The sequence below is a fragment of the Mastigoproctus giganteus genome, chromosome 2 (assembly GCF_048544385.1).
Source record: "Mastigoproctus giganteus isolate SK-2022 chromosome 2, ASM4854438v1, whole genome shotgun sequence".
Classification (NCBI taxonomy): Eukaryota; Metazoa; Arthropoda; class Arachnida; order Uropygi; family Thelyphonidae; genus Mastigoproctus; species Mastigoproctus giganteus.
In genome coordinates, this window is record NC_143576.1 from 75,368,474 (window position 1) to 75,393,759 (window position 25,286).

General features: G+C 39.3%; 1 protein-coding gene across 1 annotated transcript in view; it reads left to right on the plus strand.

Moving 5' to 3' along the window:
* The window catches only part of LOC150089347 (lon protease homolog, mitochondrial-like), a 441,356-nt gene that overhangs the window by 283,197 nt on the left and 132,873 nt on the right, over window positions 1-25,286 (plus strand). Inside the window, exon 14 of the mRNA XM_090368526.1 lies at window positions 2,770-2,857. Coding sequence (XP_090224652.1) covers window positions 2,770-2,857 — 88 coding nt within the window. The remainder of the gene's footprint in view (window positions 1-2,769; window positions 2,858-25,286) is intronic.

Sequence of the window (25,286 nt, forward strand, 5' to 3'; positions counted from 1 at the left end):
TATCTCCAATTCATAAAGGGGGATCAAAGGCAACATGAGTAATTACAGACCTGTTAGCTTAAGATCTGTTCCAGGGAAAATAACGGAATCACTGGTTAAATAAATAATACAGGACCATCTAGACAAGCAATCAATTATATTGTAATCACATCATGGATTTGTTAAGGGACAGTATTGTCTAACTAAACTGATAGGTTACTGTGATGCGGTGATCAAGGTACTGGATGCAAAAATAATTTTGATATCATATACTTGGATTTCAGGAAGGCTTTTTATACTCTGTTGCACATAAAAAAACTGCTTTACAAACTGGAACAATGTGGCATTGAGGGTAAGTTACTGCTATGAATAAAAGGATGATTAAATGAAGAAGACAGTAGTTATCAATGAGCACTACTCTGTGTGTGGAGTTCCCAAGGGTTAAGTGCTGAACCCATTGTTGTTTTCAATATTTATCAATAATATCGATAAAGTATATCAGGCACAATGTCTAAGTTTGCAGATGATACAAAGTTGGCAGGGCAATTAACAACAGTCATTGGGGTGAGTTACTGCAACAAGATCTAGTAAAATTGGACCGATGGGCTGAGAAATGGCAGTTGAAGTTTAACATTGAAAAATACAAGGTTCTACATATGGATACCAGTAATCCCAGAGTAACTTCTCAACTGTATAGTACTACACTCAGGGTAGTGCAGAATGAAAGAGACCTGTGGGTAAATGCAGTTAGACATGAAATTCTCTGAGCAGTGCAGATGTGCTGCCAGGTGTGTGCAGATATGTTTTGTCAATGATATACAGAAACTTTGCTAGCAGTGATAAGATGGTGATTATCCCTTTGTATAAGGCCATGGTTAGGACACATCTTGAATACTGTATACAGGTCTGTAGACCCCCACTCTAGGATGGATGTAGATCTGCTGGAGTGAGTGCAAAGAAGGGCAACCACACTGGTGAAGGAGACAAACTTGTGCTCTTTTCTAGAAAAGCTTCAGTACTATAAACTGCAGCCCCTCTAAATTAGGCAGCTACAGGGAGATCTGATTGAGGTGTTTAAAGCCTTGAACGGATTAAATAAGCTAAATGTTTATGGTATTTTTCCACTTGCTGGGACCACACACACATGAGAGGGCATAAATTTAAGTTGAGAAGGGATGTGATATAGATGTGCAGAAGTTTGTCTTCAGCCGGCAGGTAGTTGAGTGTTGTAAGAGGCTTGTATCTGTTGTTGTGGAAGTGAATGATTTGAATAAATTCAAGGAAGAACTAGGCAAATTCTTGGAGGGTACAAATGGATGAACTGTGTAGGGTTTTTTTTTTTTTTTTTTTTGACTGATGCTATTGAAGCTTGCTTTCTTGCATCATTTGCCATTACTACTACTAATAATAATACTACAGTACACCTCAGAATTCACCAAGTAATAGATAGCACAGCTGTAAGACTGTAAATAATTTAGAAAGTCAAGAAGAGCTTCATGTTATTATCTTTATTTTTTTCCAACAACCACATAAATAGTTCATTTTCTAGTTTATATATTAGATTAATAGAATGGTAAGGGGAAAAACCTGGCAAAGATATGTGTCCTATTATGCAATGAAATTTAAGTTGGGTTTTGCTCTTGTATGTCATGGCAAATATGCTATGCAATCCTGTTCTGCAATGAAATTCCAGCTTGAGCTGTACAGTTAAAAAAAAAATTACCCAGCTTGAATGAGCTTGGGGGTATATTCAGTGTTTCTCTAAATTCGTGTTCTCATTCTGTGATAATTTTAATTCAGACTTAATATTAATCCACTTAATATGATGAATTTGAAGTGCTGGTCAAGACATCAAAGGCGGATATTGTTGAGATATCAGAGACGTGGTGTCACACAGATATTAGGAATTATTGTATTCTATTAATTCTATTCACATTAGTGTTAGATGCAGCAAACCAAATCTCAGCACCTTATAATAGGTGAGTAAAAATGTGCAATTTACATATTTCATTGTTCGTGCATGTGTGAGTGAGTGATACATCGACAAGGTTTTATTTAAATAGCCATACTCTATGCAATGCACTCGTCTTAAAATTGTTAATATGCACTTTAAATATGAGCTTTTTTGTCAAAGTAAAATCCCAAGGTTTTTCCTGAAGCAAAACCTTTTTGATAAATTGATTGCATAAAGATGGTAATAAAATATGTGGAGGTAGTTAGGTGAGCAAATTTATTTGGGTAGATGTGTAACTTTGAAGGTTTAGAGTAGATATAGATCTTAATAAGTGCATTATTTAATTTAGAGTTAATGATTAAAACTGACTTGTACCAGAGATAGCACAGATCTTCAATTCATTCTGAATACTGAGTAAAGCTCAGTATTCAGGACAGTTTGACTCTGATACATGATTCACATTTGTATGAATGGCCTCATATTATTCTATTACTGATGCATTTGGAATAAATGAATATCAGCAATTTTTAAAAAAATCATATTTGCTGTTTTCAGAAAGAACTTAACAAAAACCATTAATTGTTAAGGTTTGATAATATGGAACTAATTACATTATTTTGGTTTTAAAAAAGCAATTTGTTATCATTGACAGTTCTTGAAATAATTTCCTCAGAGTTACTGGCACAGTGAGAATAGATGTGTGTATAATTATTTTCATCCTCACAGATAATAACAATGAGTTATTATGAATTACTGCTTTCTTAAAAAGTACTTAACTGTTATTCTTAAGTAATGTCTTAGAATAACTTATAAAACATAATGATTGTATTTTTCAGGAGAACATATATTGGAGCTATGCCTGGAAAAATTATCCAATGTTTTAAAAAAACCAAAACAGAAAATCCCCTTATTCTTATTGATGAAGTAAGTGCTCAAAAGAATAATGATATTAAATAAACAAATAATAAAGTGCATTAATCTTTCCCTTGGTTCATGAAAATATTCTAACATCTTAATTATTTTGAATCTTTACAATAAAACTATTAATTCCCTATCAGATAACTCAGTCAGTAACAGCTCCACCAAGAGGATACTGTTTTGTAAGTTTTATTGTTAGGATAATTTGAGAAAGCAGTTGACTTTTAACTTGAAATCATGATTTTATTCCTGAAATTAGCTCGCTTCCCTTTGTTCTTTTGTACTATCATATAAGTGAAAGAACAAATAGGAAAATAGCAAAAGGAAATATCTGAAAAGACTGTAAAAATAATGATAAAAACAAATTTTTTAAAATTCTCTATTTTTCTTGGTATGAGCACCCTTTTGTTCTCCTCACCAATCTCAATGTCTTCTGTGCACCCTTTCGAACAGAACCACATCTTTCCTGAATTGAGGCCATAATCAGGCAGTTAAATGGAACTTTGCAAAAGCTGATTGGGCAAAATACATGCAGTAACAATCCTGTTAACAGGAGAGACTGCTTCTACAGGGATGGGATACACTTAAATAGAAAGATGCAAGAGTGTTTGCTGATGCTATTGAGGCAGCATTAGGTGGGTCGGAAAACTGCTAGCTTGGGGGAATTCACAGACTAAAAGGTGAAAAGTAGCCACAGGCAGAGGTGAAGGTGATTCTTGTACTACTTCTATTAGAATGAGCTGGAGCAAGGGGTGCGGAGTTTTCAGGGAATGATGGCAGTCATCATGAAAAAAATAAATGCATGGGCTGTATTAGGGTAACTAAGAATAGGTGCATGTGTACTTGCATGTACACCAACGCTAGAAGTATAGTAGATAAATTTGATGAGCTGGTCAAGACATCAAAGGCAGATATTGTTGGGATATCAGAGATGTGGTGTCACACAGATATTAGGAATGCAGAATTTGAATTTGGGGACTACAATGTATACAGAAAGGATAGGAATGGAGGACAGGTTATTCTGTTAATTAAGAAAAACATAAAATCTAAGGAAATGCATCCTGTTGACATAGATGGACAGTGCAATGTTGAGTCAGTTTGGTATGATGTAAGCACTGAGAAATAAAAAATAAGAGTAGGAGTGTGTTATAGGCCTAATGACTCGAATCAGTACAACGAACAATTGTACAGAGAAATAGAGTGGGCTAGTAAATTGGAATGTCTTATAATCGGGGATTTTAACTTCCCAGATATTGACTGGAACTTGTGGATTGGTCACTCGCACACTAGCAAGATTTTGTGGATTTATTGGATGATTGTTTTCTGCAGCAGCATGTTGGCAAGGCAACCAGAGAGGGTAATACTCTTGTTCTGGTTATCAGCGGCGATCATTCGTGTATTAAGAATTTGCAGATAAAGGAACCATCGTCTATGGATATTGAAGAGTCACTCCACCATATTGAGCATGCATTGGACCTTCTCGGCTCTGAAGCTATTGTGATTAACCTCAGATGTTAATGCAAAATCCCCACTCTGGCACTCCCCAGCTTCAAGGACTTCTCCTGGAAGACTTGATCCTGTCTAGAAATCTTTACCGTCCACAATCAGCTCAGCCAGCTAACAACCTTCTGCAGCCCATCAGGTCAGTCCAACATTGACATTACAGTCTCAAACAAGGATCTTAGGTCAGCAGTCAGCGAATGGACTGTCATTCTAGATCAGACACTCAGTGACCATAGAGTGATCCTATTCAACCTCTGCCTGAACTTGAAAGACTCATCATCCATGAACCAAACCCCGGACTTTGTTAGGCTCTCCACAAAAACAGTTAACTGGACCACTTTTGATGACACCATCCAGAATTACTTCCCTGATTCGAACATCCAGGGCCTGGAGCACATCTCAGCAGTTGAACTAGGGCAAGGTGTGTTTGTTTTAATTGCGGTCTCCAGGGGTCTCCCTACATACCGCTGTAGCATCTGAAAAGGCAAGGGCCTGGCCGGCAAGTGTATATATATATAAGTGCGTAAGTACATGTCTTGTTATATTGTGTTGAGTGCTGGCACCTGGTGACTTCGCAGCCAGGGGACACCTGGTCCCCTGCCTCCTGACTCCTAACCTTGGCCACATGGAGGCAAGCCTGGGAGTCCCAAGGTATTTAAAGAAAGACAAAGGGATATAGATGGAGTAGTATGAAAAATGGAGGGAAAGGAAAGTGGATAGAAAGCAAGGGGATGAGAGATAGGCATCCTGGAAAAGAAGCAAAGTAGGAAGAAAAGAGTAAAGTTATTAGTGGAAAAGACAGTTTTTAAACTAAGAAATTGATCCTTTAGATTAATCTTGTAGAAAAATAACTGTCTGCCTGGCAGCAGTAACAAGAAAATTAACATGTCACAGCTGCAAAAGATATTATTATTAACACACTTGATATTATGATTAAAACTATTGATATTATTATTAACACAAGACCATGCAGTGAAGAAAAGACAAGAAGGTTAAGGTACTAGCTAATGGGGATTTCCCCAGCCAGTAAGAAAGCAATTTACACAACTGAAAACATCCAATTATTACACTGAACACCCAGCAACAACTACGTTAGACCAGAAATCACTGTCTTCTGATAATCAAATAACTTCTTTATCCCCATAACTACAGGTCAACTCTATTGAAATTTGATCTCAACCTAAGATATAAATTCATCAACAAACAACTCAATATCTATCTAACAAAATTTCACAGTGATTTAAGTTTAAATTTAGCAAATCAGAAATCCTGATCTCACAACAAGAAAACAGTAAGTCAGATATATCCAAATAGACTATATCCAAAATACTACAACCAATCTGAGATTTCAACATTATGAAGCTGCAAGGTATAATTTTCTTTCCGAGATCTGTCATCATCCCGTGTGGGAAGTCAGTTCAGCAGTTATGTGCAGAGCCACCCAGAACACAAGAACAACCATTTACAAAAGGCCAACTGCCTGACCACACAAGGTACTAATTTTAAAATTTTCATAAGTTTATTTTTATATTTTATCACCATATATTTTAATATATTTTTATCACCAATCTTTAATTGACTTGATCCAGTCTTGTCTATAATTAAGCAAAATTCAAAATTGCTGCAAACCTCAGCAATGAAAGCTTTATCATTAATTTCTAATTAAGACAGTCTCATTATTTATTCTTTTTTTTATACACTATTTTTCCCAAGTCTTTTGAGGAATCAAAATACCAAGCACAAGCTCTGTGCTCAGTACAAACATAATGGAGAACATCATGTTATTCTCAAGGGACACGAGTGTTTTTGCTAAGGATCAGTTCCATTCAGTCTTTTCCTTCACCTAAAGATCTTAGCTGCGAATTCTGCCAAAACAAGGTAATTTTCTTTACTGTCAAGAAATCTGTGTAAGTCATTCTCCTCGTATATATTTGTCAATATTTGTAAGTCCCTTCTATAATCTAAGTAACAGTTACATTCAAAAATTAAATGTTGCACTGTTTCAGGCTCTCCGCAGTTACATAGTGGAGAAGCAGCAAGGCCAAAAGTATGCAATTTAAAATTCAGACGTCCATGGCCTGAAATCAAGAACATTAAATTTAAGCCTGGATTAAACCAAGGCATATTTGATTTACTTAATTCTATCACCCTAGGCTTGAATTTATTAGTTATTCTACCCTTAGTATCATTAGACCATTCCTCTTGCCAATCTACAAGGAACTGATTTCGAATAATCTGCACACCTTTCTTAACTGGTAACTCTAGATTAAGTGTATAGTGGTCAGTAACAGCACGTAGACCCTTCTGCCTATAATACTGTAAGTAGTTAAATATTATTTCAAACTGAATGGACAGTTTGCCTGTTAGTACCTGGAGAGCTGATGTCGAAATTGTACAACATGCCCTTGTGTTGCTAATAAAAAAAAAAAAAAAAACCGTTGAACTTGCACAAAATACTTTTTTACAAAAGGCATTTACAAATACTAGTGCCCCATGCACCTGCTGTATAGCAGAAAACTATAGGTAGAAATATGCTTCCATAATATATTTTTAATGTAGAAGGCTTAATGCCTCAGGCACATCTTTTAATTCTAATTAAATTTTCAGTCAGTGTTTTTATTTTCTGGAGTATATATTTTGCATGGGCTACAAACTGAAACCAATCATCGACCATTGTACCAAGGTATTTATACGTATGGACTATTTTAATAGGTTGGTCCTTTAATCTTATGTTTGGTGGTCTCTGTAAATTTAGGTTACCTTTAAAGAGCATTTGTTTGGTTTTCATTACGGAAATCTCCAGTGTGTGGGGATACACACCAAGTATTTGAGTTAAGCAACACATCATTTCCACATTCAAGTCTGGAATTACCATATATGAGAACAACAAGGTCGTCTGCATATGCAAGTTTAGAAATACGCTCATATTCTTTAACCAGGTACCCATCAAGGACCACGTTGCAGCAAACAGGGCCAAGTACGGATCCCTGAGGTTGTTTGTTATTTGGAGCATAGCAACTAAGGCCATATTGCTCCGGGAATATGCGGTGGTCATTCCCTGACCTTTCCGCATCCTCCGTATTTGGTGGTCACGGGCTCGAACCCCGGTCTAATCAAGAAGCGTGTGCTGATCCCTGAGGGGAGCTGCGAGTGACTGGTCTCAATACAAAGCAATGTCCAGATGAGACTACAAGGCATGTGTCCTGAAAGTAGTTGGTGATAATTATGTAAATGGGGACAGAGACCGCAGCCTCCCGGAACCTCACCAGGACATTCTGCCACCATAAGGTGTCAAGGGCCCCTTTGAAGTCCACGAAGAGGCCGAGGACATATTTAGTACTTGAAGTAGAGACCAAATCCATAGTTTGTTTAATTACATCTACTGTAGATTTTCCTTTAGTAAAATCGAATTGATTGGGTACATGTATATTTTTTCTATTGTAATAATTTAGAAATCTTGCAACAATAAGTCTTTCCAGTACCTTCCCAGGAATGGGAAGAAAGGCAATAGGAGAGTATAATGATGCCTGATTTACGGATTTGTTAGGATTTTTTAATAATATTTTCTAGGATTTTATAGAAAAGAACCTTCTTTAAGACAGGCATTAAATAGATTTTAAATCAGTTTTGGAAAAACTTTCCAAATTCTTTTCAAGACAGAAACTTCCATCAAATCTAAACCCGGACATTTTCCCTTCTTCGTGGAGCAAATGGCCTCATCAATCTCCTAATGCTTGAAATTTTCTTCAAATGAAGGTCCTTCGTAGGTTAAATGGTCTATTCTTATTCTAGTCTGTTCGGTATTTTCTGAAGACTGAACATCCTGATGTATTATTTCGTCAGAATAGCATTCATGGTCTCCAACCAAGTAAATGTTTCAGTATTATTTGACTTTAATATGGATGAGAAGATCTCTGCTGGATGTATCTTTTCAACAACCAGTTTGTAAGGGAGACCCCATGGGTCTTCATCAAGAGTTATTTTTACCAATCATTCCCATGCTAAACGCTTTTCTTTATAAATAAGATTAAAATGTGTTCTGCTGGACTCCTTATAAATTTCATGCAAGCTCTCGATCTCCTCATTTGGTCTGTTATTATGTTTTTCGCATTGGTAATCTCGCCTAGCATTCATTAGATTGCTTTGCAAAGCAGGAAGATCCTGAGTCCACCATGGGACAGAATTCCTTCATTGCTTTTTCGTTTTGAGAGTTCCATCACAAACCTTAGTAATAAGTTTCATTACCTCTCGCACCTGCCAGTTTAAATCCAGTTCTCCCAAACGTTCAACTTTGTCATCAGTGAAAATTTCTCTTAACTTGGAATCAAAGAGCTCCCAATCTGCACTTTGTGTTTTGTAACGAGGAAAATCATAATTACAATTAAGATTTCTGGGTTCTGAGGACGATACAATGTTGAATACAATAACATTGTGGTCACTGCCGGTTCAGGAGGTATGAACCCTCCAGTCCCTGACACAGTGACCAAACGTTTTGTTAGTCAATAAAGGATTGTCCGGAGGCAGAGACAAATGTTGGTGGGTGTCCTGGGGAATTCCAAATAGTTAAGTTCTTTGATTGAATAATTGCTCGCCTTTAGAGTCCGAAACAGGGCTGTTCCATAGTGTTGACGATGCATTTGCATCCGCGAGAGAGGGAGCGCCTCTGTAGCCAGGTGGGAAGGAGCAGCAGTGCGTAGCACACGCTTCTTGATTAGACCGGGGTTTGAGCCCGTCATCACCAAATACGGAGGATGCGGAAGGATCAGTGAATGACCACTGCATATTCCCGGAACAATATGGCCTTAGTTGTTAATGCTCCTAAAAACCAAATAACAAACAAACAAACAACAGCATCCGCGAGAATTAACACATTCTTCCCAGCTATTTTTTTTTTAAGGCCATTTCCAAATAGTTCAAGAATGGTTCTATGTATTGACCAGTTTGGATACATTGCATATAAAGTGATATGCAGTAAATTTCCCAAAAGATACCCTCCAAACATGCACACATGGAGTGCTCCGTGCACAAGCCATTAACCATCAACCTAGTAATCCTAATGTTTGGATCCACTATGACCAGGGCTGTCCAAACCCTAGCCACAGCATTACCTCGAATCTGCATGGTTTGAGTGACAGAATGTACGATTTTGCAGTCATTGGGTAGAACTTTGACTACACCTTTGTAGGCATATAATTCTTGTAGACCAAGAATGCCAATATTTTGCTCTACTATAATTTTAGACAGATGTAAGACAGAAGCCGATCTTTGACAATTTAGTTGAATTATTTTAACCATTCCTCTAATATTATTATTTATTTTGTTTGTTCTATGCATAATTGGTCCGAGCTTTTGTTTGATCCTGGTCACGTAAATACTCCAGACAATTTAAGTTATAGTATTAGTGGTCTGACTTTTTCTTCCTAATCTTGCAATTGGGGAAAACAATTGCTAATTCTTTATTTTGACATTCTTCAATTTGATACCCTTGCTGTCTACAGTGCCCACATGTACTGTCAGTTTGACGGCACTTACGGGCAGAGTGCCTGTAACCTAAGCATTTGAAACAGTGGGAGACTATAATAAAATCCTTAAGACTATGCACTGAAAAACCCAAATACAGGCAACTATCAGAGCTTAATAAAATTTTTCGATTTAATATTAAATCTTATCTTAACTAACTAGTTTTTTAAAATCATTCTCATTTATGTCAGACTCTAAGATTTTTCTCATATAGGTCGTCCAAAAATTCTCGGTGTGAAACTTCTTTATTTATATCGTAAGCTTATGGGTTGGGTTTAATTTTCTTTGTGACTCAATATTAAGGTTGTGCTCTTTAAATTTAGCGCAGGCTTTGAGCTTACTGGATGCTGTTTCTATAACTATGTCTTTTTCACATACTTTCCATATGGATTTAATTTATGCCATGCCTCAATTCTGTTTTAAAGTTTTTAGATACAGCTTGTTTGATCTCCTCGCTCGTTTTAAGATCACACTCATCATTAGCACGTATAATTACAACATGTTTTGTTTGTGTTCCCGAAGGAATGTCACCCTGATCTAACTTTCTGCCCACGTTTGGAGCACCACGCTAGCATAGCTAGCTGCATTTGAAGACAGCATGGCAGAGGGTTCTAATTAATTTTGCTTCCAATTTTTAATTTTCCATTATGAGATCAATTAATATTCTCTCCATGGTATTCCATGTATTACTCACTTCTATTACCATTGTTGGAGTAACCTTAGAACCAGATTTAAGCGTATCTAGTAGATTATTCTTAAGTGCTAGTACAAAATCTAAATTTTCGGTGTTTCTTGACTGCTTTAGTTCTCCATCAGACTGTACGTTATCAACAGTGGCCCCACCCTGGGACTGCTGTATAGATGAAAATTCATTCTCCGTGATTTTAACCAGCTGTACAAACGGCTCCTGAAATCCTTTCAGACTAGCCTCTGCAAGCTCCGGTACAACAGTGAGATCACCTAGCATTCCATCAGAGGACGAAGAGCTTTTGTCAGACATATTTGTAGTAAATTTGATAAAGCTTATAGGTACATAGCAGAATTAGATAAGTAATAAATTCTTAAAAATTAACTTAGACAGTCTAGAAGACAATAACAAAATGTCAGCAAGCACAGAGGTAAATAACTTGTAAAGTCGAAAATTGCTCTCAGATAATACTGTTGTCCTTGGTTGAGGAATTTGCTTCAGATGGCTGTCTCCCTTGGGGATTTCCCCGACTGGGAGCTGAGACTTGTGGATGATGTTTGCACAAAAGAATGTTCTTGGAATCACCAACTCTGCACTTGACTCAGTTACAATTACTCTAGTAGGAGTATATCGATGGTAAATTAAAATTGCAAAATACTAAATACCTGTTCATTTCTTGTAACTAGAAAGCAGATTATCAGTTCAGCCATCTTCTTCAGTATCCATTAATACGAAACATTGCTAAGAAACTTTTAATTATCCACATATAAGATAACTTTTTTGTGGAGCAGAAAACAAGGATACAACATGAGCTCAGTGATTTGGAAACACCAGTTGAACTAGGACATAAGATTCAGAATTCTTTATAAAAAGCATACAAGTCTGCTAGGAAAAAGATTATCGTGCTAAGATGCTGTGCCTTGTGGACAGCTGAACTAAACAAACTCAGGAAAGACACCCACGGTGCCAGGAGGGAATTCCAACGCCATCGAGACTGGCCTCCCCCTGATGTAGAACGTCTTCATTCTGCCTACCTGACAAAGAAGAACGAATATACCAGGGCTATTGCTGCTCACAAAAGGAAAACCTGGACTGAATTTGTCAGAGACTCGGGTAATACTAACCCATGGGGACTCCTGTACAAAATCATGAGGGACAAAACCTTTGTCCCAGAAATGGATTGGTTACCACTGCTATGAGGGAAGCCACCAAATGGGAACACTCAGTCAGTGAGATACTAGATAAGCTCTTTCCCCCAGATGACATATCAGCAGATATTCCAGAACACATGACAATCAGAAGTAACAATGCTAACTATATAGCATCCAAAAGCACTAACCCTTTTACCCCCCACAAGAACTTGACACAGCTACGATGAAAATTAATCCAAAGAAATGTCTGGGCCCCGACTTGATTGACTATATGTTTATGCAAAGATTTTATAAATTAAAACCCAGCCTACTGCTACTCCTGTTTAGCAAATGCCTCCTCGAATAAAAATTTCCGAAGTACTGGAAAGAAGCGCTCCTTCGACTTGTACCTAAAACCAAACAAGCCACCAATGGAGCCACGATCCCTTAGGCCAATTTCATTTTTGGCCAACCTAGGCAAAATCCTGGAATGCCTCATGGCCCTGAAGATTGTCAACTTATTCCAGTCACAGGATCTTATTTCCCCAGCACAATGGCGCCTCCGTAGCCAGGTGGGAAGGAGCAGCAGTGCGTAGCACACGCTTCTTGATTAGACCGGGGTTCGAGCCCGTGCCCACCAAATACAGAGGATGCAGAAAGGTCAGGGAATGACCACCACATATCTCCGGAGCAATATAGCCTTAGTTGCTAATGCTCCTAAAAACCAAACAACAAACCCCAGCACAATACGGTTTCATGCCTGGTCGCTCCTGCGAACATATGCCCTCTTCAACCTGGTTCTTCATCTAGAAACATCTAAGTCAAAGTATGAACTTGCTGTTTGTGTTGACTTTGAGGGGGCATTTGACAAAGTTTGGTGGGAGAGTGCAGTGGAATGTTTCCAATCAGCCAACTGCTCCTCACAACTCTACTGGCTGACCAGAAACTACTTTTCTGAGAGGTCAGTTATGGTCAAAACAAAGCATCGGCACATCACCAGGCCAGTCTTTCGGGGTGCCCCAAGGATCTGTCCTAGGTCATTGCATTTGTGGATGACCTTACCATTGTTGTCTCCGGACACTCAAGACTTGCCCTGGAAGATACTGCTAACCTAGTACTAACTGGGCTAAGACTAACAAACTGCACATCAGTCCTCAAAAGACAAATATGATGATCTTTAAACCTAAACTGGCTCTTTGACAGCCCCCTCAGGTCAAGATAGACTGAATACAGCTCCCCCTGGTGACACACCAGGGTCCTTGGGGTCGTCATTGATTACTGGCTATCCTTCTTACCACACTTGCAACATTTATATGCCAAAATCAAAAAATTCTCTGTCTCAATTGTCAGAAGCGACTGGAGTCTCGCTAAGCGTACCTTAGAGTTATACTATAAAGCTGTTTTCTTACTTATCACCACCAATGCTGTAGGTGCGTGGTTTCACCGAGCGACCAATTTGCAAAATCAAAGAGAAGCTTAACTCCATTCAAAGAAGCATTATTCTTGCTACCCATCACGCTTGTAGAACAGTGTCAACTGCAGCATTGCAAGTAATATCTGGAAACATCCCCCTGGATCTCTTCCTCAACTATAGAGGACTTGCCTACCGCCTGAAGAAAAGAATCCCAACTGAAATACTGGATATTGAACTCAACCTGGGCAGTGATACCAAACAGGAAAGGGCTTATTGCTACAACGAGCTAATCAATTTCTGGCAGACAAGATGGGACACGACCACAAAAGGTCTTGTTACGAGAATGTTTATACCGGATGTCACATTTGCAACGAGCAAAGCGGTCAACAAGTGGTTCTCAATCAGCATAGAAACTTCCTTTCTGGTCACTCGACATGGATCCCTCAACCAGCAACTCCAACTAGGTCTACTAAATACTGATCTCTGTTTCTGTGGGTCTGTCAAGAGTTGGGAACATTACTCTTTGAATGTACTATCTACGAGGACCATAAACAACAACTCCAAGCAGCAATTTCGGGATTTTCTCCTGACGAAGTAGAACTCCTGGTACAATCCCAAAAGAACTTAGGTGCGTTACAGTACTTTGCAGCAGAGGTATTCAAGCTTAGAAGGAGCATCATCCTAGTAGCTTTTGCAAATCAATAACTATGCTAGCCTTTCCCTATCCATCCCATGTGGGGGGAAAAAAAAGGAAAGGGAAAAGGGGAAAAAAAAACCCTCTTTTTTTTTTTTTTTTTTTTTTTTTTTTTTTCATTCTGTTTGCTGACATCCTGCCCAATGCTGCTTCCTTTCCTTGACCAGGTTGTGGGATTTAAACTACTCCCCCCACCCCCCCTTTCTGACCTGGGCCGGTGCTCCCCGACCAGGCAAGCTCCTTTGGATTAATTTTCAGCTCATCACAGTGTGGATTCATACAGGTAGATCAATTTTGGACCTCTTGTTCAAAGAAACCAGGTTTGCAATACATTCATAAGAAAGGAACATTTAAGTACAGTTTATTAAACATTGAGAAAGCTTTTCTAGCTTGGTTATATGGAATTCTTCATGATCTATACACATTAGGCTTCGGGGGCAGTCTTCCAAAGTTTATACTGAACTTTCTGAAGTAGCGGTCCTTTCAGGTCCCCATACAGTCCACCTTCTCTTGTAACTTCATCCAAGAAGATGGTGTTCCACAGGGCTCAGTTTTAAGTGCCACCTTCTTCATTATAAAATTCAACTTGGTAACTAAGACTGTTCCACCCACTGTTTTTAATACTTTATATACAGATGATTTTACCAAATCTTGCCACTCTTAAAACATGAGAATGATTGAGAGACAACTTCAAGATACTCTTAACAGGATTACAACTTGGATGGCAGACAACGGTTTTCACATATCATCTGAGAAAACAGTTGCAATTCATTTCTGTAGAAGATGTAATCTCCATACTGACCCAGTTCTAAAGCTGGGTGACTATGTCATGTTTGTTGTGCCTACTGTCCAATTTCTTGGCTTAACCTTAGATAACTTTCCAGATATTCACTGGAACTTGTGGGTTGGTCACTTGCATGCTAGCAAGACTTGTGGATTTATTGAATGACTGGTTTCTACAGCAACGTGTCAGACAGGCAACCAGAGAGAGTAATACTCTTGATCTCATTATCAGCAGTGATTATTCATTCATTAAGAATTTGCAGATAAAGGAACCACTGGGTGACAGTGATCACAATGTACTGATGTGGCAATTACTTAAAGATGTAAATACCATCAAGGCTAAAGGGAGGGCTTTTGCTTTCGTAAAGGTGACCACAGGGGTCTCAGACAGTTTTTAAATTCTGTACAGTGGAATCACTGATGATGTTACCAACGTTGAATTCTAAATGGGAAGACTGCAGGGACTTAATTTTGGAGGCTACTAGGCTTTTCATTCCAACTAAGGAATACTGTTCAAGGTTTAGGCCTAAATGGATGTCAGATGAATTAATGAGGCTCGTGGCAGAGAAGAAAAATGTATGGGATGCATATAAAGTATCATGTGACAGAGAAGCCTATGCCAGATATATACTAGTCTGTAATCAAGTCACAAAGGAGGTTAGGCAGGCAAAGGCAGATTACGAGAAACCTTTGGCAAAGGATGCAAACAAAAACAGCAAAGAATTCTTTACTTACGTAAACTCTAGAAGGAAAGGAATGAATCAGTAGCTGATAAACTGATGAGTATTTTGCATCTACATTCACACATGAGGAGTTATTCAATGAGGGGAGTGCCAGAAGTTTATCAAACTATTAACAGGGAGCTAAGTAATTTTGTAATAACTGAGAGCAAAGTGGAAGGGAAATTGTTGAAGTTAAACATAAAAAAGGTACTTGGTGTGGACGGAATCTATCCAGTTATATTAAGGGAGGCAGCAAAGGAAGTAAGAAAACCCTTAGCCATAATTATGAGAGCTTCCTTGGACTCAGGGGAGGTCCCCATGGACTGAAGGTGTGCAAATTATCACCAATTCACAAAGTGAGTTCAAAAAGTAACACACGTAACTATAGACCTGTTAGTTTAACTTGTGTTCCGGCGAAAATAATGGAATCCCTGGTTAAAGAATCATTGCAGGATCATCTAGATAAGACTGCAGTAATAGTTAAGACACAGTATGGGTTTGGTAAAGGGAGGCCTTATCTGACCAATTAGATTAGATACTATAATGTGGTCACAAAGGAAATGAATGGCAAAAATAATTTTGATATCATATACTTGGATTTCAGGAAATCCTTTGTACTGTTGCACATGGAAGACTGCTGTACAAATTGGAGAGTTATGGCATTAAAGGTAACTTGCTGCAATGTATAAAGGGATGGTTGAGTGAGAAACAACAGAGAGTGGTAATCAGTGGACACTGCTCATCGTGGACAAATGTTATTAGTGGAGTTCCCCAGGGTCCGGTGTTGGGCCCGTTGTTTTGTATATTTATCAGTGATATTGATGAAGGTATATCAGGTTTAATGTCCAAGTTTGCAGATGATACAAAGGTTGGCAGGGTTGTTAATGACAGTAAAGACAGTATGCTACTTCAGCTAGATCTAGATAAGTTGGGCAAATGAGATGTGGCAACTGAAGAACTGCATATGGGTAGCAATAACCGAAGAGAAATGTACCAACTGTGTGGTACTACACTCAGGGAAATGGAAAGAGAAAAAGACCTAGGGATAATTGTGCAGTAAAATATGAAGTTCACTGAGCAGTGCAGATGGGCTGCCAGGGCAGGTCATGGAGTCTTGTCAGTGATATATAGAAATTTTGCTAGAAGGGATAGGGAGGTGATTATCCCATTATACAAGGCAATGGTCAGGCCACACCTAGAGTACCGTGTACCGGTCTGGAGGCCTCATTTTAGGAAGGATGTAGAGTTGCTAGAACGAGTACAAAGAAGGGCAACAAGATTGGTGAGGGGAACAAAGGGGGGTGCACTTACCAAGAAAGGCTTAAGTTCTGCAAATTGCATCGCCTGGAGAGTAGGCACCTGCGAGGTGATCTGATTGAGGTGTATATGGATATGGCCTTGAATTGGTTGAGCAAGATGAATGCTGATGGGATTCTTCCTCTTGCTCAGATTATGAACCTGAGGAGGCACAGATTCAAATTGAGGAAAGACAATTGTAGAATAGATGTGTGGAAATTTGCCTTTAACCAGCAGGTAGATGATTGGTGGAACAGACTTCCATCTTTCATTGTGGAAGTTGATAGCCTAAATAAATTTAAGCCTGAACTGGACAGGCATTTAGAATGAATGGAGGGGTGAAATGGGAGGGGTGCTTTTTGTTGGCTGATGCTGCATAAGCTTGCTTTCTTGCATCTTATGCCTCTACTAATGCTAAAAAATTAAGTAAAACATTTACCTAAGTCAGCCGAGCATCCAGCTTGGAAATATCTATTTACTCCAGGTTGGGTGAAGTTGTATTCTATTTATCCTTCACTGAATCGATCTGCTAGAATACTTCCTCACGCATTACTTGATAATTGGCAGCTAGGTCTTTCTAAAATAGCCACCATAAGTTCCACGGTTCCTCCATTGACTTTCTGTCCTCTGGCATGTGACCTGTTCCTTCAAGAATGGGGAAAAACTACTTTCTCAACAGAATAATGCATTATGGCCACAGATGCCGATACACCAACAACTACTAAATCACAACATAAATAACTCAACAGAATATAAAAGAGCTTCATAAATCACTAATTGCAAAATATGAATCTTATACTCAGATATACACAGATGGCTCCAAAACTGATCATCAAGTCAGTGCTGCCATTCTTCAATCCTCCATAATCTCCAGTAAGTTACCTTCAGAGTGTAGCATCTTTACTGCTGAACTACATGCCATTCAGATGGCCTTGGAAACTATACAGTTGCACCAGTTTACTCAGTGTCATTTTCACTGACTCTCATTACCATTCTCACTTTAGAGCAACCAAAGAATCATCACAACTAGCTAAGGAGATGAAAGTTGAAAAATTTTGTTTTGCCCCTAGCCATGTTGAAGTACCTGACAATGAGAGTTTTGACCGTGCAGCCAAATTCACTGTAAAACCAGTTGACCCATCTTTTAAAAGCCATTTCACTGAGTAAGGCTTGAAATAAGTCAAAATATAAATCACTAGCAGACCATCTGGCAAAATCAAGAAGGCAAAAAACTCCTTAAAATTAAACATCTCAAAATGTCTATTCTTAGCCAGCAAGCTTCCACTCAAACTGAGAGGAAGAAGTTATGCTTGCAATACAGTCAGTCCTCGTATAACACGTGTTTACGAATTCGCTTATGCACGATTTGCCTTTGTGTTTACAAGAAATGGCAGTCGAACGTAGAATCACCCCAACTGAAGGCAACATGATAGGAATAAAGAGAAGATTCTGAAAATGTATTTGTTTTTTATATCAGTGAAGGGAAAACACATTTTACCATAATAAAGTAAAAAAGCAACACAATTCCAGCTATCGGTATAATCTCAAATGCAATTTGATCGAGTTTACTACCAGTTTATAACAGATTCCATTAGCAGAAAGGCAACTGGAAATTTGTTTTTATTGTTTTATGGTAGTAACCCCTAGAAATGTGCTTTAGTAAAATGTGAGGTGTGAATAGTGTATCTCTGCCTTTACGGTGTTGTTTATTCAGTTGCTACACGCACTCAGCTTTGTTTATGTGTATCAAGCGTGCCTCCTCGTTTTGTAATTGTGCTTTATTCCCTAAAAATTAGTAAAATACTTAAAAGGTGTGAAAAGGAAGCGTCCTGGTTGAAGACACTGCAGATTCACAGAGAAAAACAAAAGCAATATCAATAAACAGAGGCGGACTGGATCAAATTCTTACCTGGGGAAATTTATAGTGGCCTCATACTATGGTTTATGGCCAAAATCACGCCCACCTCCAGCCCACCAGGGTTTCCCCGGTAAGGCTAACGGCCAGTCCGCCTCTGTCGATAAGAAAAAATATGAAATTATGAAATGCTTTGAGTGAAATGAAAGACCATGTGATATTGCACGTGCTACAGACCTAAATGAGGCAACGCCGAGAATTACAAAGAATGCAGAGAAAATAAAAACAACTTTCATAGCAGGAACCACTGAAAGTGTAATTAAAATCGATTAGATTAAGACACAAAGAATTGGAAGAGATGGAACTGCTGTCATCTGTTTGGATAGAAAATCAAACAAAAAACAAGTTTGCTTACGATAGAAGCAAAAGCATTAGCAATATTTTATTACGTAATAGTCGTAATAAAATACTTACATATTACTTAAAATATTCAAGTAATTAAAATGCTTACGTATTACGTATTTTATTACGATTATTTATTGTGTTTGGTAATGTTTTGGTTACAAATGTATGTTCAATCTTGGGTGGTCGGCACCTAACCCTATTTTTCCCATAGGGCCTGTTGTTTATATTACACGATTTTGCATTGCACGAGTGTTTCTAGGAACACAACTATTGTGCTATACGAGGACTGACTGTACTAAGAATAGGGCATACACACCTTACTTACTTTATCTTCTTTCTTCCTTAGATCTGCCCTTCTATCCAAATTATCATGCTCAAGTCACAATCCAGCATATCATAGTTGACTGTGATATGCTGGATATAAGGTTTGTTCATGTCAGACGGCACCTGGGATTTCTCCCATCTCCGCTTGTGTTCACTGTATCGAGGACAGTACACTGTCAAGCCAAAGACTTGAAAGTGTGTGATGTGTTGTGCCCATTATTTGTCCGGCTTATTGGCCGCCAGGCCCCTAGTAGGGCCCACGTTGTCCATACCTCGCCACATGGAGACCGGGTGTGTCCAGTATCACAACAAGTTGCTTTGGCAGGTCCTGCCACCTAGTTTCCTGGGATTTCAGTGGCTAGGACCTTAAAAAAACATCAAAAAAAAAAAAATCGCGTGTTTGACATTAATGTTGAATGGGATTGCTGTTTGGAAATCGCTGGTTGGAGTTGAACACTAGAGATGTGTTAAAAGGCCTAATAGGTCAGGCAAAATTTTGATGTTATTAAATTTACACGTGAGGCTATATGCTAGATGAAAGATAAGTGTTAGTTGTCCCCCTATTGGGACTCACCGTTGCCTACACTTTGCCACAAGGAGGCAGGTCAGGCACCCAGTAGATAAAAGGGGGGGGTGTACACTAGAATTTGGCCGAAAGAGATTTACATGAAAGCAGTAGAATTTAGACATTGATTAGAATTTGGCGGCATTATTAAGGGATGTAGTCGGTCGGTTTAGTGAGGCAGATATTGTTGGGATATCAGAGACGTGGTGTCACACAGATATAAGGGATGCAGAACTGCAATTTGGGGAGTACAACGTCTACAGAAAGGATAGACAGGATAGGAAGGGGGGGGGTTATGCTATTAGTTAAGAAACACATAAAAACCAAGGTAGTGAAGCCAGTCGACATCGCTGGACAGTGCAGTGTGGAGTCAGTTTGGTGTGACATAAACATTGGGAGATCAAAATTGAGAGTAGGAGTGTGCTATAGGCCTAATGACTCTGATGAGTATAATAAGGAACTGTACAGGGAAATAGAGTGGGCCAGTAAATCAGAGTGTCTTATAATGGGAGATTTTAATTTCCCAGATATTGACTGGAATTTGGGGGCTGGTTACTCGCACACTAGCAGGGCTTTTGTGGATTTATTGGATGATTGTTTTCTACATCAGCATGTTCGGGAGGCAACTAGAGGGAGTAATACTCTTGATTTGATTATCAGCAGTGATTCTTCATGCATTAAGAATCTGCAGATAAATGAACCACTAGGTGGCAGTGATCACAGTGTGCTGAAGTGGGATTTACTCAAAGAGGTAACTACCATTAGGGGTAAAGGGAAGGGTTATTGCTTCCGTAAAGGAGACTACGATGGACTGAGACAGTATTTAAATTCTATACAGTGGGACCAACTGATGATGTTACCAACAGCAAATTCAAAATGGGAAGCATTCAAAGAACTTAACTTGGAAGCTACTAGGCTTTACATACCAACTAAGAAATATTGTTCAAGGTTTAGGCCAAAATGGATGTCAGATGAACTAATGAGGCATATGGCAGAGAAGAAAAATGAATGGGATACATACAAATTAACACATGACACAGAAGCCTATGATAGATACAAGTTGATATGCAACCAAATTACAAAGGAGGTTAGGCAGGCGAAGGCAGATTACGAGAAATCCTTGGCAAGGGATGCAAAGGAAAACAGCAAAGAGTTCTTTACTTATGTAAACTCTAGAAGGAAGGGGATGAATCAGATTGGTCCACTTGATATTGATGGGTCAAGTGTTGATGATCCTGCTCAGGTAGCTAACAAACTAAATGAATATTTTGCATCGACATTCACACATGAGGAGTTATTCGGCGAGGGGAATGCCAGAGGTGTATTCAACTCTAGCAGTAAGCTACAGAATCTTGAAATAACTGGGAGTAAAGTGGAGGAGAAACTGTTGAAGATAAACACAAGAAAGGCACCCGGGGTGGATGGGATCTATCCAGTTATATTAAAGAAGGCAGCAAAGGAAGTAAGCAAACCCTTAGCCATAATTATGAGAGCTTCCTTGGACTCAGGGGAGGTACCCATAGACTGGAAATGTGCAAATGTGACCCCAATTCACAAAGGAGGATCAAAGGCTGACACAAGTAATTATAGACCTGTGAGCTTAACTTCTGTTCCAGGAAAATTAATGGAGGCACTGGTTAAAGAAGCACTGCAGGATCATTTAGACAAGACTTCAGTTATAGCTCAGACACAGCATGGTTTTGTTAAGGGGAAGTCTTGCCTGACCAACTTGATTGGATACTATGATGCAGTCCAAAAGAACTGGATGCAGGGAATAACTTTGATATTATATACTTGGATCTTAGAAAGGCTTTTGATACTGTTGCACATGGAAGACTGCTGCACAAATTGGAGCAGTGTGGCATTGGAGGCAAATTCTGCTATGGATAAAGGGATCGTTGAGGGGGAGAAGACAGAGACTGGTAATCAATGGACACTGCTCATTGTGGACTAATGTTATTAGTGGAGTCCCTCAAGGTTCAGTGTTGGGTCCATTATTGTTTTCTGTATTTATAAATGATATTGATGATGGTATATCGGGCTTAATGTCCAAGTTTGCAGACGATACAAAGGTTGGCAGGGTTGTCAAGGACACTACTGACACTATGCTGCTGCAACAGGATCTGGAAAGGTTGAGCAGATGGGCTGAGAGGTGGCAAATGAAGTTTCACATTGACAAATGTAAAGTACTACACATGAGAAACAGCAACCCCAGAGCAACGTATCAACTCTGTGGTACTATACTGACAGTGGTGGAGAATGAAAAGGACTTGGGGATGGTTGTGCAGGCAGATATGAAGTTCTCTGAGCAGTGCAGATGGGCTGCAAGAGTAGCTCATGGAGTATTGTCAATGATATACAGGAATTTTTCCAGCAGGGATAAGGAGGTGATTATTCCATTGTATAAGGCGATGGTCACGCCACACCTAGAGTACTGTATACAGGTCTGGAGGCCTCATTTCAAGAAGGATGTAGAGCTGCTGGAACGAGTACAGAGAAGGGCAACAAGATTAGTGAATGGAACAAAGGGGTGCTCTTACAAAAAAAGGCTTAAGTTTTGCAAATTACAGTGTCTGGAGACTAGGCACCAGCGAGGTGATCTGATAGAGGTGTATAAAGCCTTGAATGGTTTAAGCATGCTCAATGCTGATGGGATTCTTCCTCTAGCTCAGAAAAATCACCTGAGAGGGCATAAATTCAAATTGAGGAAAGACAGATGTAGGATAGACGTGCGGAAATTTGCCTTTAGCCAGCGGGTGGTTGGTGGAACAGACTTCCATCCCTTGTGGTGGAGGTTGATAGCCTAAATAAGTTTAAGGCTCAGCTGGACAGGTATTTTGAACGAACAGAGGGGTGAAGTGGAAGTGGGTTTTTTTTTTTTTTTTTTGGCTGATGCTGCATAAGCTTGCTTTCTTGCATCAAATGCCTCTACTAATGCTAATGATCACCGCATATTCCTGTAGCAATATGGCCTTAGTTGCTAATGCTCCTAAAACCCAAATAACAAACAATAACAAACATCTTGTCTCTTATGAGGGCTGTATACTGATTCCTGAAAGTTCTATAAGAATCTCTCAGTGCATCCACCTCATTTTGTGGCCAAGATGTTCTGGCTCTTTGAAAAACTCTTTGAAAATGCCTGATGTACCCTACTTCTGAGTATAATCAGTTCGGGGCACCACCAGGGAACTGCATGCTTCCTCGGTTTTTTCCGTGGGATAAACAGGGTTGCTGTTATTTTTAAAATGTTTGTCATAGTCAGGGCTTGCTCGTCCGGGCTACAGTTGCCTGATCTAGACCACTCATTTTCCTGTTTTTGCAGCTCTGCTGCTGTATGTTCTGTGAAAATCTGCCATTTTCTTTTTTTAAGGTTATATCTTTTGATATCCAAGAGGGAGTGTTGGGTTGTTTGTAATTACCGGTTTAGTTTGAAGGAAATGGCTCTATGATGTGATGTGATGTGGTCCAGACCAGCTGGACACACCAGTCTGTGATTTTATAAATTATTGAATTGGTGGCAAGAGTAACATCAATGTCATTCCCTACATGGTGCTCCCCAAATAACCTCCCAACAACAAAAGTTGGGAGGTTATTTGGTTGGTTTAGCACTTGAAAGGGTGAGGTGGCTATATAGTCTAAAAGTATTTGGCCATTGTGTGTGCCTGCTCTGTCTTCCGTACGGCTATGCCATAAGGCTGACCGAAAGTTGACATCAGCACACACTATGATATTTGCAGTAGGTAGCAAGTTTGTGACTACTTGTAGATATTCAATTGTTGCATTTATATCTTCACCTGGTCTGGAATATTAGCATTAGCATTAGCATTAGTAGAGGCATATGATGCAAGAAAGCAAGCTTATTCAGCATCAGCCAAAAAAAAAAAAAAAAAAAAAAAAAACCCTCTCCCATTTCACCCCTCCGTTCGTTCGAAATACCTGTCCAGTTGAGCTTTAAATTTGTTTAGGCTATCAACTTCAACAACAAGTGATGGAAGTCGGTTCCACCAACCAACCACCCGCTGGCCAAAGGCAAATTTCCGCACATCTATCCGACATCCGTCCTTCCTCAATTTGAATTTATGCCCTCTGAGGTGATTATTCTGAGAAAGATGAAGAATCCCATTGGCATTGAGCATGCTCAAACCATTCAAAGCCTTATACACCTCTATCAGATCACCTCGCCGGTGCCTAGTCTCCAGACTGTAATTTGCAAAACTTAAGCCTTTCTTCGTAAGAGCAACCCTTTGTTCCATTTACTAATCTTGTTGCCCTTCTCTGTACCCGTTCCAGCAGCTCTACATCCTTCTTGAAATGAGGCCTCCAAACCTGTATACAGTACTCAAGATGTGGCCTAACCATTGCCTTATACAAGGGAATAATCACCTCCTTATCCCTGCTAGAAAAATTCCTGTATATCATTGACAAGACACCATGAGCTACTCTTGCAGCTCGTCTGCACTACTCAGAGAACTTCATATCTGCCTGCACAATTACCCCCAGGTCCTTTTCATTCTCCGCCACTGTCAGTGTAGTACCGCAGAGTTGATACATTGCTCTGGGGTTACTGTTACCCATATGTAGTACTTTACATTTGTCAATGTTAAACTTCATTTGCCACCTCTCAGCCCATCTGTTCAACCTTTCCAGATCCTGTTGCAGCAGCATAGCGTCAGTAGTGTCCTTAACGACCCTGCCAACCTTTGTATCATCTGCAAACTTAGACATTAAACTTGATATCCCATCATCAATATCATTCATAAACACCGAAAACAACAATGGACCCAACACTGAACCTTGAGGAACTCCACTAATAACATTAGTCCACGTTGAGCAGTGTCCATTGATTACCACTCTCTGTCTTCTGCCACTCAACCATCCCCTTATCCATAGCAGCAATTTGCCTCCAATGCCACACTGCTCCAATTTGTGCAGCAGTCTTCCATGTGCAACAGTATCAAAAGCCTTTCTAAGATCCAAATATATAATATCATAGTTATTCCCTGCATCCAGTTCTTTTGTGACTACATCATAGTATCCAATCAAACTGGTCAGGCAAGACCTGCCCTTAACAAAACCATGCTGCGTCTGAGCTATAACTGAATTCTTGTCTAGATGATCCTGCAGTGCTTCTTTAACCAGTGCCTCCATTAATTTACCTGGAACAGAAGTTAAACTAACAGGTCTATAATTACTTGTGTCAGCCTTTGATCCTCCTTTGTGAATTGGGGTTACATTTGCACATCTCCAGTCTATGGGTACCTCCCCTGAGTCCAAAGAAGCTCTCATAATTATGGCTAGGGGTTTGCATACTTCCTTTGCTGCCTCCTTTAATATAACTGGATAGATCCCATCCACCCCAGGTGCCTTTTTTATGTTTATCCTCAACAATCTCTCCTCCACTTTCCTCTCAGTTATTACAAAATCATCCAGCTCACTGCCAATGTTTACTTTACCTACATCATTCTCCTTCCTGAATAACTCCTCATGCGTGAATGTAAAACTGTCCTACAGCACTGGTGATATGGGCACACACTCC